We start from the raw sequence: 16,428 nt of genomic DNA, 5'->3' as shown, positions 1-16,428 counted from the left end.
TATTTTCTAGAAGTCTTCCGCACTATTTAATACTGTTTTATGACATTAAGTATCTTAAACTAAAATCTGTTGCTTAACTTTTCCATAAACAAAAATATTTCTTTTTGAAGTTAATTGGATTTTCATATTCAATATCGTCCTTTATTATTGTCTTTCATTGCGTCCCCCTTTTCTTCCCCGCTCTTTAGTCCCTCCCTTGATCGCGATTTCCCTGTCTTTACTATCCTTAGTAAGGGCGGTTCGTGACAATATTTCTCCTCCAAAACCAAATTTTGAAATCTACACATGCATTGCATTATTTTCTTTTCATATATTTATGGCTGTGATTAATGATCTATCATTGAAAAAATAATGAAGATGCCTTCTGTCCACTTCCCCACTATATAATAAGCCTTTACATGGTTGTTTCAGGCATCACAATCTTCTTCATTCAATCACCATTTCAGTTCTAACCCTTATTTTTATCAACAACCAAATACGAAAAACACAATGGCTCTTCACCACGGCCGCTCTCTTAGTTTCCCATCTTCATCCCATCCTGCTGTCTCATAGTTCGATGACAACTTATCCAGATTGAGGTCATCAGAAGCTACTTGTTCATCGCTCTCATCATTCAATGGCAGAATAAATGGCCTAAGAAACTTGTACGAGAGCATTGACGATTTGCTTCTTTTGTCTCACATTCAACAGATTGTTTCTGAGGAATGTGTTGATGATTATATTAAGCTATTGGATGCTTGCAGTTCAGTTAAAGATCTCATCTCGCTTGCAAAGCAAGATTAAAGAGATCTGCTCTCTGCTGTAAGGAGAAAGGATGTTCAAGGCGTCAATGCCTACCTTGCTTCAAGAAAGAAGTCAAAGAAAATGATCCAAAAATCTTTGAAGAACTTGAAACGTAGCGCCTCAGCCACTTCTGAGAATGCTTCCATTTTGAAAGATGCAGAGTCTGTTGCCATTTCCATGCTCGAGTCTCTGCTATCCTACGTGTTGGGGCACGAAAGCAAGAGATCCTTGCTGTCAAAGCTGATGCACTCCAAGAAAGTATCAGATGCCGAGAATGAGTTCAACAAGGTGGAATCATTCTTGCAACTCAACCAAGAAAACGAGCTCGTGAATAACATAAAAGAGATGGATTCAGACATTCAAGTTGTTGAAGAAGATCTCGAATCAATCTTCAGGCAGTTGATCAAAACCAGAGTTTCCCTTCTCAACATTCTCAACAACTAGACTCATAATTATGAGATCAACAATTTTGTAGATTAGTAAAAAAGAAAAGAAAAAGGATGATGTATATTTGTATATTTGCTTGATCATCAGTTAGAGAAAAATCTCAAAGATTTCTACTACATGGCTCGTCTTTTATTTTCTTGCTTTCAGTTATCTTTATTTTCTCATTAAACCAAGATAAAGAATTTCCAAACTTCTTGATAAAATGGTAAAAAATCATTTAACTTCCTTATAGATTCTTATCTGTTTTTAACTTGGTGTCAAGAAAAGATTATTGTAGTTAAAACGGAAGAAAAAATTCAAAGAATATAATGATGAATTAATGAACACGAGGGACTTGCATTGTTTAATGTTCTCATATTTTGCGAGATTCCAATTGGCTGTCAAGAGAGAACAATTTCTGACTTTGTATCACATGCTTTCGACTGAAAAAAAACCACCAATCACACAAGTTGTTGAGTTTTTATATACTACTTATTTAGAGAATCTGTTAGAATATTCCAATTGGTTGTCAAGAGAGAGAAATATGATTGACCTTCGGAATAGAGTTCACGTTTATCTCCCTTTATTGTTTTGTGGGATTAGGAAATTAGTAGTAATATTTAAAATTCTACATTGGCATTTAAGTACCAAATTTTCAATTAGATAAATTAAATTCAATCCTTTCAATTGGTTAAATCAAATTCAATCAAAAGGTATAATTTAATGGTGGAAAAATGAGTAGTACTAATAAACAAGAGTACTTTGAGAGTTAATTTATCATGATTGAGTACGTTTAAGTCACTAATAATATTAGTTTAGGAATATATTAATATGTTCTTCAATCTTTAAAAATGTTTTAAGAATCAAATAGTACTATTTAAAGTTTTATTATTTTATTTGTATAATAATATATTGTATTAATCAATTTATTCAATAAAATTTTTTTTCATAATTATTCGTCTCATATTTCTTTTTTTTGTCTTTCTAATAACACGTATTAGATAAGGCTAGTAGCTACCAGAGATTCAAGAGCATCGTATATTTTGCCGTATTTGTCATTAGTTTTGAGCACCGGCTCATTTCAATTTCTAGTTCCGTCCCTGCGAAGAGCTGACCTTTATTAAAATAATTGCACGTATGCTCATGCCTCGTTTATCATTGATGGCAAGGTCTGATGGAGGCAATCTACACCCTGCAAAATAGGTTTATCATAAGCCAAGGAGTCCTTTCAGTTTATCATGGTTATCAGCAATCTACACCCTGCAAAATAGGCTTACAAAAGGCAGATTGGAAATACTGATGTAGTAATAGTTAATTTTACAAAAATGACTTCAAATTAGTCTTAAATTAGGTGTTTTATGACCGAATGTTAAAATTATGAGCTTAAGAGATTCACAAATGCAAAATACTAATGTATACACATTGGTTTTTAGGCCACCCGCAACGCGTCACGCGGGTGGCCCGTAATCCGTCACTAAGGGACGAGACGGCGGCGTGACGCGTTGCATCGCCCCGTCTCGTCCCCAGCCAACCACACGTTCCGTCCCGCCGTGACGGATGGCGAGACGTCTCGCCACGCGCCAGGGCGACGTGGCGCACTCCGGCGCCATGCGTGACTCCCACTCGCCGACCCGCAAGTGGGCATCGTCACGCTAACGCAATAAATCATTTTTAAAAAAAATCCGAATTAAAAAAATAAATAAAAAAATGAAAAACGGTAATATTACCGTTTTTTCTTTTTTTCCTTTTTTTACTTTATTTACCGTTTTTTCTTTTTTTTACTCTATAAATAATCTTAATTCATCCTCATTTCACACATAAATACACATCTATTCTTCTCAAATCATCTCTATTTCCTCTCCAATTTTCATCTAACCTCTCATTACAAAATGTCCGGCGACGGAAACTCTGGCGGTGGCGGCTCCGGCGGGTTCGACATCAACGCGTTCGGCGACTGGGGGGGGGGGGCATGTACAATGTCCTGGGTGGTGGATCCGGTTCGTCGACGCCGGGCACCCAGGGTTCGTCGACGCCGGGGGGTACCAACCACCCCATTTTGATGTGGATGCATACGCCTGTCCCTCCGCCCCGAGGTATTCGCAGGGATTATCCCAGATTCGGGAGGATTATTCCGTTGAACCCACTCCAGAAGAAGGCCGAGGCGGAGGAGGAAGCTGAGGCGGTGGAGGAGGCCGAGGCGGGGGAGGCTCCAGGGCCGAGGCGGACGAGGAGGAGGAGGATCTAGGCCGGCATCCGTACAGCCCCAAAGAAACGCTGGCGGTGTACAATGCCTGGATCAACGTCTCGTACGATCCCATCGTCGGGAATCAACAACCCCGGAAGTACTTCTGGGAAAAGATCACCGATGCCTACCACGAGATTAAGCCGAAGGGGTCCCGCCGCCGCACATATAAGATGCTCTGCGCTCACTTTGACCGAGTAGCAGAGAGGTCAAAAAATTCTGCGCCATCTACAAGAGTGAAGCGGCTCATTACCAAAACGGAGCCACGGGAGCCGACATTCTGAGGTCAGCTTTACGAGTCTACTACGACGACACCGCCAAATAATTCAAATATGTCGATGTTTGGGAGGTCGTCAAAGACGAGGAAAGGTGGGCCGGCGATGTCCGGTCCAGCTGGGGCTCGACCTCGAAGCACACGGCGAGTGGCCAATACTCGTCTAGTGAGGGTGGTTCGGGCAGCGCCGCACAAGAGTTTGCCTAGTAGGAGGTTGAGGGCACGGCAGACGATGTCGGAGGGTCCTCCCGTGGGCGCCGTCAGCCACAAGGGAGAAATGCGGCGAAGGCGGCTAGAGGGAGGAGGGGCCGAGCCGAATCAAGCCAGTCGGGCTCGGGGGCACCCTCGAACTCCCTAATGTCCATGTACATGACCGTCATAATGGCGGACACTTCCCGCATGACACCTCCCCAATACCAAGCCTATCTTGCCGGAATTGAGTTTATGGCAAGACAACTTGGTATTCCGCCTCCAGGTGGTTTCAGTGCACCTCCACCGCCTTCGGGGGATGATTCACCGGCGGAGTAGTTTTTTTTATTTTTAATAAAATTGTATTTTAAATTATGTAATTTTTATTTTTTTAGGATTTTAGTTACGTGTGTTTTTTTATTTTTTTGAATTCTAAGTTGTATTTTTATTTTATGTTGTCATTTTATTTTATTTTTAATGAAGTGGGTTTTTATTAATTGAATTTGTTGGAAATAAAAATAAAAAATGAAATTGAATGAATAGTAATTTAAGGGACGGATAAGAGATGGAGGGTTGCAGGTTCCGTCACTTAGTTAAGAGATGGAGTAAAAAAGTACAGTGGGGCCCATTAATAGTAATTTAAGGGACGGTTAAGGGATGGATAAGTGACAGCGTTGCGGATGACCTTATAAGAATATATGTTTCTTTAACTGATTTCATTGAATGAAATATACACAGATGTTTTAGATATTTTCCAACTATTCCATTAGTAAATGCTAAATGATGGTACATAGTTGTGTTTCTATATGTTTCTCAATGTTGTATGTGATTCAAATTATCTGAATTATCTGAATAAACTGCCAATTTGTTCAATTCAGAGACATAACTATTAAACTACTTCAATCATTAACTTCTACATTCCATCACATAGGAAAAACATTATAAACAAATAGCAGTAACAAACACATGCTACTGAGAATTATAGACAAAGCCATTTGAGAAAGGGGGGGAGATCAAGAAGTATTTTTATCAAAATGGTAAGAATGTACATTACTTTATCAAAATAAGTGTATTAGAAATAGTTAGTGTACTGATTTTGACTGCAACAATAACTATAAACTCTACATATATGTAGAAATAATCCAACAAAAGGAGAGACATCAGTGAAAGAAAGAGAGGCAAAGAAGATCTTTTACCAAAATGGTAAGAATGTAGATTACAACAATCAAAACAATACTAATAGAAGCAGTTAGTATACTGATTTTGTACAGCAACCAATAACTATATAGTATTTATATATGCAAAAATAATGCAACAAAAGAGGAGATGTCAGAGAAAGAAAAGAGAGATCAAGAAAATCTTTTACAAAAACGGTAAGAATGTATATTACAACAATCAAAACAATTCTAATAAAAACATAGATTAAACCTTTATTATACAAAAAATAAGAATAAGATCTTTTACAAAAATAGTAAGAATGTTCTTATACTGTAATCAAAACTATATCTAATAGAAACATTCATTCTACTGATTTTGTACAGCAATCATTAACTATAACCTTTACACATGTGCAGAAATAATCAAACAAAAGAGGAGACATCAGTTTAAGAAAGGGTGGCCAAGAAGATCTTTTACCAAAATGGTAAGAATGTAGATTACAAAAATCAAAACAATTCTAATAGAAACAGTTAGTCTACATATTTTATACAACAACCAATAACTACATATTGTTTATGTGTAGAAATAATGCAAAAAAGGGGAAATATCAGTGAAAGAAAAGGGAGGACAAGAAGATCTTTTACAAAATGGTAAGAATTTATATTACAGCAATCAAAACATGAGCAAATAAAAACAGAGATTAAACTAGGGCTGGCAATTTTCGACACGACACGATAATCTGATACGAATCCGCACGAAATTATTGGGTTGGGGTCAAGTCTTATTGGATCTGTGTCCTTATCGGGTTGACCCATTAAGAACCCGATAATTTCGGGTTGGGTTCGGGTCGGATGCGGGTCGGATACGGGTAACCCATTAAGAAATAATATTATTATTTTTATTATTATTTAAAAAATATATATTACTTTAATTTTTTAATTTCTTATAAATTAGGTTTAAATAGTATAAAATGAATTTTAATTGTGTAAATTAGGTTAAAAATTAAGGTTTAATCGTGTAATATTAGGTTTTAATCGTGTAATATCAGGTTCAGGTTGTTATCGTGTTGTGTCAACCCATATTATATCGTGTCGATAACGGATTCGTGTCGGGTGCGGGTCGTGTTCGGATTTGAAGGTAGCAGGTCGGGTTCGTGTTCGGATTTACAATTTCCTTAACAGGTCGGGTTCAGGTTAGGCCTTATTGGGTTGGGTCATTATCAGGTTGACCCGATAACGACCCAATCCGCACGATTTGCCAGCCCTAGATTAAACATTTAGTTTATTGTCAATATAAGAATGGAAAGAAGATAGAACTACCAAAAACCGAGCTAATCACTGTGAGTTGGAGTTGGATGTAAGTTTTTAAGAGAGTGTTGATAACTGGTTTGTAAACTGAGTGATTAAAGGTATTTATAGAGGAGGGAAACCAGCCTGCACTGCACACATGTAAAACAATACATATTCCCAAAAAACATAATGATTATTAGAACTTTTCACATATCCGCTTTAAAATATATATCAAATACTATTTTAGAAATTTTTTAATAAGTATAAAAACAATAAAAAGGGTGTTAAGAATGCATTACCAGTATTAGGTTATTAATTAGCCGAATTAATAAGAGGGAATATAAATGAGTGGCAGTTGTGTCTTGGAAAATGAATGAAACAGTAAAAGCTATTAATTGAATGACCCATTTGACTTGCCCAATAAATGGTTTTGCTGATTGATATTTCTCTATTTAAACTAATCCAATTTTACAGGAATGCAAAATGGATTCATCATAACCTTAAAAAGAAGCCGCCAGGCACCCTCTCCAAAAGAAAAAAGAGAGAGACAAAAATGTTAAGATGGGCTGGTACCTACACAGTGACTGCAAAAGTTCTGAGAAGTGATTCTCCCATAAGAAACTCTTCAACTCTGCATCTGAAGTTAAAAGAAATCCAAAATGGTGCACATTAAAAGGTAATCCATTTCATAAATAATATTAGTTTAAATCAATTCCAGTAACTATCTTAAAACCCTTTCTATATTAGATTACATATTACTCAGTATAGTACAATAGTTCTAATATCACTATCAAAAAGAAAATCGATACATAGCGTTTTGCAATAAACAAAAGAATAACATAGATCTAACTATCTCCATACCCTTTCTGAATGTGATTATACGATTAATAGGTCAGAATGACCACTGCAGTTTTGTGAATTAGAAATCCACAGGATTCTAAAATAGGGGAAGGACACCAATTTAAATCATTGCACACCACTCATATAACAAAATGTGGACTATACAATTTTGGAATTTCAGTTGTACATAGTTAAAAACCTAATAACTCCATTTTAATGAACATGTTATTAAGTCATTTAAGGAAGAGAAACATTTTATACATAAAGTATAAGTTAGACAAACTTTGCAGGTAATTACTTCCTTGTTGTCCATGGTAATTAACTCAATACTGTTTACAAAAAAATATGCATTGGTAGTTAGGGTCCTGTTAGGTTGAGATTATTTAGCTAAATTGAGAAATGAGATGCAATATCAGCCACTAATCCACAAGATTAACTAAATGTCAACAGCTATCACATTATGTCAACACGAGGGTATAAGTGTCATTTCGTGTTTTAATGTGTCGGATTGTTGACATGGCTTGTATGTCTAGTTGACATGACTTATAATTATTGTTGACATGGTTTCTATGTGCAGTTGACATGGTTGTACGTGTAATTGACATGGCTTGTAACACAGTTGACATGGCTTGTATGTGTAGTTGACAAGATATGTACCGTAGTTGACATGACATGTATGTGCCGTTGACACGATATGCACCATAGTTGTCATAGTGTCACAAGCTTATATATCAAATGTCAACAACTTATAATAAAATGTATCAGCTTGTATATCAAATGTCAACAGCTTGTCAAAAGCTTGTATATATTGTCAACAACTCAAAAACAATTATTGTAATTAAAAAATAACAACTATTTGACTTAATCTTCTCTAAGCATCGTAGTATACAACTATGCAATAGCTTAATTGATAATTCCATAACAGAAACGGAGACGGAGTCGGAGGAGTTTGACTCGCCGGAGGTGGAGCGGCTGAGGGAGGATCTGTTGGACGGAATCGACGAAGATTCCGATCTCTGCACTTCCATCCACGACCTCGACTCGTTCATGAAGAGTTTCGAGGAGGAAATCACTACATCTCCCACTTCCAGTCACGGATCCGGAGCGGCTGAGGAAAGAATCGTCGAATCGGCGTCGGATTGCGGCGAATCCGGAGAGGTTGAGGAAGGAATCGTCGAATTGGTGTCGGATTTCGGCGAATCGCGACCGGATCTAGGCTATCTGCTCAAGGCGTCGGACGACGAGCTAGGGATTCCACCTCCGGCGAGCAAGGAGCTGGTGACGGTGTGAGGAGGAGCGCTGCCGTGATTTGAGGCGGAGCATCAGCGAGAAGGGTCGGAAAAGAGTGGAGGAGGAGATGAGCAGAAGGTGGAGGCGTAAGGGAAGAAGAATGGGAGGGGAGAAGTTAGTTTTCATTAGTTTTCAACTAAATTTACCATTATACCCTTTCATAATAATTTAATCTAAAAATATTTTTTTGTGGCAAAATCTAGACCACTCATTTAATAAAAATGAGTGGCTGATGTTGCATCTCATTTCTCAATTAGCCTAAAAAATCTCAATTGATCATGGACCTATATATATATATATATATATTATCATGTATAGGAATTAATTTCACCATGTTGATATATAACTACCAAGGTCCATGATCAATTGAGATTTTTTAGGCTAATTGAGAAATGAGATGCAACATCAACCACTCATTTTTATTAAATGAGTGGTCTAGATTTTGCCACAAAAAAATATTTTTAGATTAAATTATTATGAAAGGGTATAATGGTAAATTTAGTTGAAAACTAATGAAAACTAACTTCTCCCCTCCCATTCTTCTTCCCTTACGCCTCCACCTTCTGCTCATCTCCTCCTCCACTCTTTTCCGACCCTTCTCGCTGATGCTCCACCTCAAATCACGGCAGCGCTCCTCCTCACACCGTCACCAGCTCCTTGCTCGCCGGAGACGCCGCCGGAGGTGGAATCCCTAGCTCGTCGTCCGACGCCTTGAGCAGATAGCCTAGATCCGGTCGCGATTCGCCGAAATCCGACACCAATTCGACGATTCCTTCCTCAACCTCTCCGGATTCGCCGCAATCCGACGCCGATTCGACGATTCTTTCCTCAGCCGCTCCGGATCCGTGACTGGAAGTGGGAGATGTAGTGATTTCCTCCTCGAAACTCTTCATGAACGAGTCGAGGTCGTGGATGGAAGTGCAGAGATCGGAATCTTCGTCGATTCCGTCCAACAGATCCTCCCTCAGCCGCTCCACCTCCGGCGAGTCAATCTCCTCCGACTCCGTCTCCGTTTCTGTTATGGAATTATCAATTAAGCTATTGCATAGTTGTATACTACGATGCTTAGAGAAGATTAAGTCAAATAGTTGTTATTTTTTAATTACAATAATTGTTTTTGAGTTGTTGACAATATATACAAGCTTTTGACAAGCTGTTGACATTTGATATACAAGCTGATACATTTTATTATAAGTTGTTGACATTTGATATATAAGCCGGTGACACTATGACAACTATGGTGCATATCGTGTCAACGACACATACATGTCATGTCAACTACGGTACATATCGTGTCAACTACACATACAAGCCATGTTAACTGTGTTACAAGCCATGTCAATTACACGTACAACCATGTCAACTGCACATAGAAACCATGTCAACAATAATTATAAGTCATGTCAACTAGACATACAAGCCATGTCAACAATCCGACACATTAAAACACGAAATGACACTTATACCCCCGTGTTGACATAATGTGATAGCTGTTGACATTTAGTTAATCTTGTGGATTAGTGGCTGATATTGCATCTCATTTCTCAATTTAGCTAAATAATCTCAACCTAACAGGACCATATATATATATATATATATATATATATATATATATATATATATATAGGGTCTTGTTAGGTTGAGATTTTTTAGCTTAATTGAGAATTGAGATGCATTTTCAGCCACTCATTTTGAAATGTCAACTGCAAGTAGATTATGTCAACTAAGGGGTATTATCGTCATTTCATTTCAATAACCAGAATATCGAATGTCAACAACTCGTATTAAAATGTCAACAACTAAAAAAAAATTAATTTTTTTAATTTTTTTTAATTTTTTTTAATTTTTTTTAAATTTTCGCGCGATGTCAACTACGATGTGTAGTCTGCACATCAAATGTCAATAGCTCTACACATCAAATGTCAACAGCTTATAATTGACATTATATATGTGTAGTTGACATGAATTGTATATGTAGTTGACATTATATGTGTGTAGTTGACATGAATTGTATATGTAGTTGACATTACATGTGTGTAGTTGACATGAATTGTATATGTAGTTGACAAAAAAAAAATAAATAAATAAATAAAAAATCGAAAAAAAAATAATTTTTTTAAAAAAAATAAAAAAAATATTTATTAAATAAAATATATGATGAAATTACAAATATGCCCTTTCACAATTAATTAATGTAAAAATATTTTCCATGTGGCAAATTCTGGACCACTCATTTAATAAAAATGAGTGGCTTATAATGCATCTCAATTCTCAATTAGGCTAAAAAATCTCAATTGATCACAACCCTATATATATATATATATATATATATATATATATATATATATATATATATATATATATATATATAGGGAGATGATCAAAATAAATATGTGTTTAAATCCAGAAATGCAGACCAAATCTTGGCCCTAGGATTAGATGATCTAATGGTCAATAATTAACCTAAAACACGGAAGGTCATAATTAAGCAATTTTAGGTCATATTATAATATTTGAGTTTAATGTCATGCTAAGATCGTTTTAGGTCATGCTTTGTTAGCATGACCTAAAAATTACCTAATTATGACCTAAAAGTGACCTAATTATGATATTGTTCTGCGTTTCTGTATTTAAATCTAGTTTTATATAGATCAAAACCCTATATATATATATATATATATATATAGGGTTGTGATCAAGATATAACTAATTTTAAGTGTATAACTAGAGAACAAATCTCAGCCACTCATTATCTTAATCCAATGACCAAAATAAGTAAACATTTTTAGTTAATAAAAACTGTATTGGGGTATTTTAGGAAATCTCTCTGCTTCCTTCCTTAGCCGCATTGCCGTTTCTCTCCATGAAAATTAAATCTCTCTCCTTTTTCGGTTTTGTAGAGAGAGGGAATATAATGGTGAAGGAGAGGTGGGGATCTTATAAAGGGAGGAAATGTTCTAAATTTAGCAAGGATGGTGCGGGCAGCCACGACACTTGTGCGAGCTTCATTCATGGTGAAATTCAAAGATTTGATTTTTAACCATAGTTGAGAGTTGGAGTTATTAAAGAGAGTGACGAATGGAAATGGTGGAGGAAATGAGGTGGGGGGGAGGAGGAGGTCCATATGTTGATAAAGCTCTGATGAAATCAATGGCGTTACTTTGCTTTTCTCTCTATAACTAATTGCAGGTCTGTTTTCCATTCAATCCAGAAAATAGCTTAAAAGCCTCTCCAACATAATACAGAGTATCTATCAATTACGAGTAGCTCGGAATGTACAGATCTTCTTCTCCATTGTATTCAAAAGCATTCGCAGTTTTCAGCAATCCAAACAAAAACCGATCACGACCCTCTCGTTCTCCGTCGGTGATGATGAAGACGACGGTTGCGGTGGCTTTCGATTCAAGCAGCTCTCGATGATCTCCCGCTCAGATCCTACGCTCTCATGGAAAAAATGAAGCTATTGAAAAACGGCAAGCTCAAAAAACCTAGTTCATCCAACCACGACTCGGCTGCCACCTCTTCGTTAATCAAGTGAAGTAAAAATCAGACTAAGAGTGATGTGTTTTGTAAACAAGAGTGAAGTAAAATCAGACTAAGAGTGATGTGTTTTGTAAACAAGAGTGAAGTAAAATCAAACTAAGAGTGATGTGTTTTGTTAACAAGAGTGAAGTAAAATCAGAATAAGAGTGATGTGTTTTGTAAACAAGAGTGAAGTAAAATCACAGTAAGAGTGATGTGTTTTGTAAACAAGAGTGAAGTAAAATTAGAATAAGAGTGATGTATTTGTAAACAAGAGTGACGTAAAATCATGCTAAGAGTGATGTATTTTGTAAACAAGAGTGAAGTAAAATCACAATAAAAGTGATGTGTTTTGTAAACAAGAGTGAAGTAAAGTCATGCTACGAGTGATGTGTTTTGTGAACAAGAGTGAAGTAAAATCTGAGTAAGAGTGATGTGTTTTGTGAACAAGAGTGAAGTAAAATCTGAGTAAGAGTGATGTGTTTTATGAACAAGAGTGAAGTAAAATCTGAGTAAGAGTGATGTGTTTTGTGAACAAGAGTGAAGTAAAATCTGAGTAAGAGTGATGTGTTTTGTGAACAAGAGTGAAGTAATGGTGGTGGGCTTGAAGTTCAAAATCAAGACCCATTTGATGACCGTTTAAGCTTTAAAACCCACCAAGTATTGTCCTCACTTTCTTTTTTTTCTAGAGATTGTAACCCCTTTTATATAATTAACATGATATAATGGAAATCTTTGTTAGTAATATTTTATATCATGTCTTATTCTAATGAATTCGAAGCCAATGTCATCAAAATTAATGTTATATTATCACATTCAGCTAAGTACACATATTAGACTTTCTTCTTTAGCAGATTTACGATTGTTTTGTGATTTGATGTCCCACTTCTTCTAAATTTGGAGTTGACAGCTGAATTGCTTGTTTCATATCTTCTAAACACCTCCTCTTCTTCCGACCACAGCTCACAGCGGCATGCCTCCCCTTGCGGCGGCCGGTCTTCACAGAAGCCGCTCCGCTTCTCTCCGGCGAGGCAGAGCTGGAGCTTCAGCCGCCGGAAACAGATCCGTTGGTGGAAGCCGGCTTCGGAGCGATTGGACGAAACCTCCGCATTATCCTATCCACCTTAGAGATTGAAATTTGCAACATAACCTTATTTTGGCCGTCAATGACTATTATACTCCTGCTTTGTTATTGTAGAGTAAATTTGTGATTGAGGGAACTAATTTCTCCTTAAATTCAAAAATTAATACTAGCCTTTGATTTTTTTGATCTTGTGGCTATTATTTGTTCTCTAGTTATATGGTTAAGAGGTGTTTGCCATAGATCATGACCCTATATATATATATATATATATATATATATATATATATATATATATATATATAGGATGGGAGATGATCAAAATAAGTATGTGTTTAAATCCAGAAATGCAGACCAAATCTTGGCCCTAGGATTAGATGATCTAATGGTCAATAATTAACCAAAAACACGGAAGGTCATAATTAAGCAATTTTAGGTCATATTATAATATTTGGGTTTAATGTCATGATAAGATCGTTTTAGGTCATGCTTTGTTAGCATGACCTAAAAATTACCTAATTATGACATAAAAGTGACCTAATTATGATATTGTTCTGCGTTTCTGTATTTAAATCTAGTTTTGCATAGATCAAAACCCTATATAGGATTGTATATATATATATATCATCTATATCTTAGAAACACAATTAAAACTTATTTGCAGATATGGTATGTTGCAACTTTAATGTAGTTAGTTTCAATTATTTATTGTTTATTACACAGTTTCTACCTATATTTACCGACCACAATTTCTTTAAAATATAGATACATGAATACTAACATATTATTTACCTTTTCAGGCTTAAATTGCATTGGGAATAGATTTATTGCTTTAGAAAATTGCTTTGGAAGAAATATTTATGTATTTAATAGGTTGTCTCCCTCCGTCTCTCCATCTCTCTCTTTCTCCCACTTTGTGAGTATCTCTATCGATATCTTGTTCTCTCTATCCCTGTCTCTCCCTTCATGTTTTTTTCATTTGTAACCTGATGCTTTTCCATCTCCCTTTTGTTTTTTCATTTTCCTAAAATGGTGATATTAGTTCACTAAGGATTTCAGCTTCATTAGATAAGATATATGAAATTAAGTTACCAATACAAAAATTTAAATACATTCATTATTTCTTAGTTACAAAATGATAATACTAATAATGTGAATTTATTTACTTTTTATTGGTTCTACCTCCTATTTTTTATGAAGAGAATGAATCTTTTTCTTGAAGGATCAGAAAAAAAAGGGCCCGGAAACTAGCATATTGGAAGATCAATCGGCCAAAGTAACCATGAGCGGCTACGATATTATAAGTCTAATGAAATATTAAAGAAAACACACTCTATCAGCATTGGGAAATTGGAATTCTTCTCGTTTTTACAGTATCACGTGTGCTGACAAATTTTTTTTCTTTCTATAATAGTATAATATAATAGTGATACAGAAATTGCAACAATTATAAAACAAAAAAAAATACGGAGAGAACTTCACAATTCCTGCCAAAAAGGGTGTTATGCTAATTTCAACCAACCGTTACTTTTAAAGTAGTATAGATTGTAAGACTTTGATTTCTGATCTACAGACAAAATGATACTTTTTCAAAAATATGTTCCTTCTCGAAAAGCAAAATTTAAAATCTACTCGTGCATTTGTATAATTTATTTTGTGGCAGTGATTATGATCTGTCATCGAGAAAATAATGAAGATTCCCTGCTTACTCTTCCCCACTATATAATAACCCTATACATGGTTGTTTGAGGCATCACAATTTTCTTCATTCAATCGTCAATTCAATTATATACCTTATTTTCACCAAGAACAACAACGAAAAACAATGTCTCTTCTTCACCACGGCCGCTCCCTCAGTTTCCCATCTTCATCCCATCCTGCTGTTTCACAGTTCGAGGACAGCTTATCCAGATTGAGGTCATCAGAAGCTACTTGTTCATCGCTCTCATCATTCAACGGCAGACTATATGGCCTAAGAAACTTGTATGAGAGCATTGACGATTTGCTTCTTTTGTCTCACATTCAACAGATTGTTTCTGAGGAATGTGTTGATGATTACGTTAAGCTATTGGATGCTTGCAGTTCAGTTAAAGATCTCATCTCTCTTGCAAAGAAAGATTTAAGAGATCTTCTCTCTGCAGTAAGGAGAAAGGATGTTCACGGCATCAACGCCTACCTTGCTTCCAGAAAGAAGTCAAAGAAAATGATCCAAAAGTGTTTGAAGAACTTGAGACGTAGCGCCTCAGCCACTTCTGAGAATGCTTCCATGTTGAAGGATGCAGAGTCTGTTGCCATTTCCATGCTCGAGTCTCTGCTGTCTTACGTGTTGGGGCACGAAAGCAAGAGATCCTTGCTGTCAAAGCTGATGCACTCCAAGAAAGTATCAGATGTCGAGAACGAGTTCAACAAGGTGGAATCATTCTTGCAACTCAACCAAGAAAGTGAGCTCGTGAATCACATAAAAGAGATGGATTCAGACATTCAAGTTGTTGAAGAAGATCTCGAATCAATCTTCAGGCAGTTGATCAAAACCAGAGTTTCCCTTCTCAACATTCTCAACAACTAGACCATAATTATGAGATCAACAATTTTGTAGATTAGAAAATAGGAAAAAAGATCTATATTTACTTGCCTGATCATCAGTAAAAAAAATCTCATAGATTTCTACTACATGGCCTGTTCTTTTATTTTCTTCACTTTATCTTTTCTTTATTTTCTCATTAAACAAGAAAAAGAATTACCAAAGGTTGATAATAACTGATAAATGGTAAAAAATCATCAACTCCCCTACAACTTATATTACCACTCTCATTTTACCTTGCTGTCTAAAATATATATTAATGAATTTAATTAGTCAGTAAAATGGTTTAACGAATATGATGAATTATTGAACACGAGGAAGTTGCATTGTTTAATGTTTATTACTATATTTTTGAGATTCCAATTGTCTCTCTGGAGAGAACAAATACTGACTATGCATCACATGCTTTCGCAAGAGAAAAGGCACCAATTATAGGAGCTGTTGTGTTTGTTTATTTATTTATTTGCAGAATATGTAAAAATCACGTTGAAAAAATGGATAATAATGTAGATCAAGATTCAGATATCTCAACAATATATATACAACTATAGTGGCTATTATGGTAGGAAACATTGCGTAGACATCGCCTCAATCATTGATAATCCAGATCATGTCACACGAGTTCTCGTTGATGTAGATTCCTTTTGTTTTTCACCACTATATATTGAGATAACATGATCAGTTTGACATATCACAACTTCTTCCTTCAATCACCAATTCAATTTTAAGCTCACTTTCACCAACAAAAACAAT

The 16,428-nt window shown here is 35.9% G+C and overlaps 2 protein-coding genes across 2 annotated transcripts; one reads left to right on the top strand and one right to left on the bottom strand.

Annotated features, from left to right (window-relative positions):
* The first annotated feature begins 604 nt into the window (after positions 1-604).
* Positions 605-1,247, top strand: LOC121753403. The gene has a single exon (XM_042148695.1). The coding sequence runs from the start codon at positions 865-867 to the stop codon at positions 1,225-1,227; it is 363 nt and encodes a 120-aa protein (XP_042004629.1). The 5' UTR covers positions 605-864; the 3' UTR covers positions 1,228-1,247.
* A 7,882-nt stretch (positions 1,248-9,129) lies between these two features.
* On the bottom strand, positions 9,130-11,786 carry LOC121752678. Its single transcript, XM_042147785.1, has 2 exons — positions 11,753-11,786; positions 9,130-9,506 (listed from the first exon to the last, which is right to left on the bottom strand). The coding sequence occupies exons 1-2, from the start codon at positions 11,784-11,786 to the stop codon at positions 9,130-9,132; spliced, it is 411 nt and encodes a 136-aa protein (XP_042003719.1).
* Positions 11,787-16,428: the final 4,642 nt, after the last annotated feature.

Source organism: Salvia splendens, chromosome 10, assembly GCF_004379255.2.
Source record: "Salvia splendens isolate huo1 chromosome 10, SspV2, whole genome shotgun sequence".
Taxonomy (NCBI): domain Eukaryota; kingdom Viridiplantae; phylum Streptophyta; class Magnoliopsida; order Lamiales; family Lamiaceae; genus Salvia; species Salvia splendens.
Note: the sequence above shows the minus strand (reverse complement) of the source record. Positions and strands in the feature narration are given on the sequence as shown.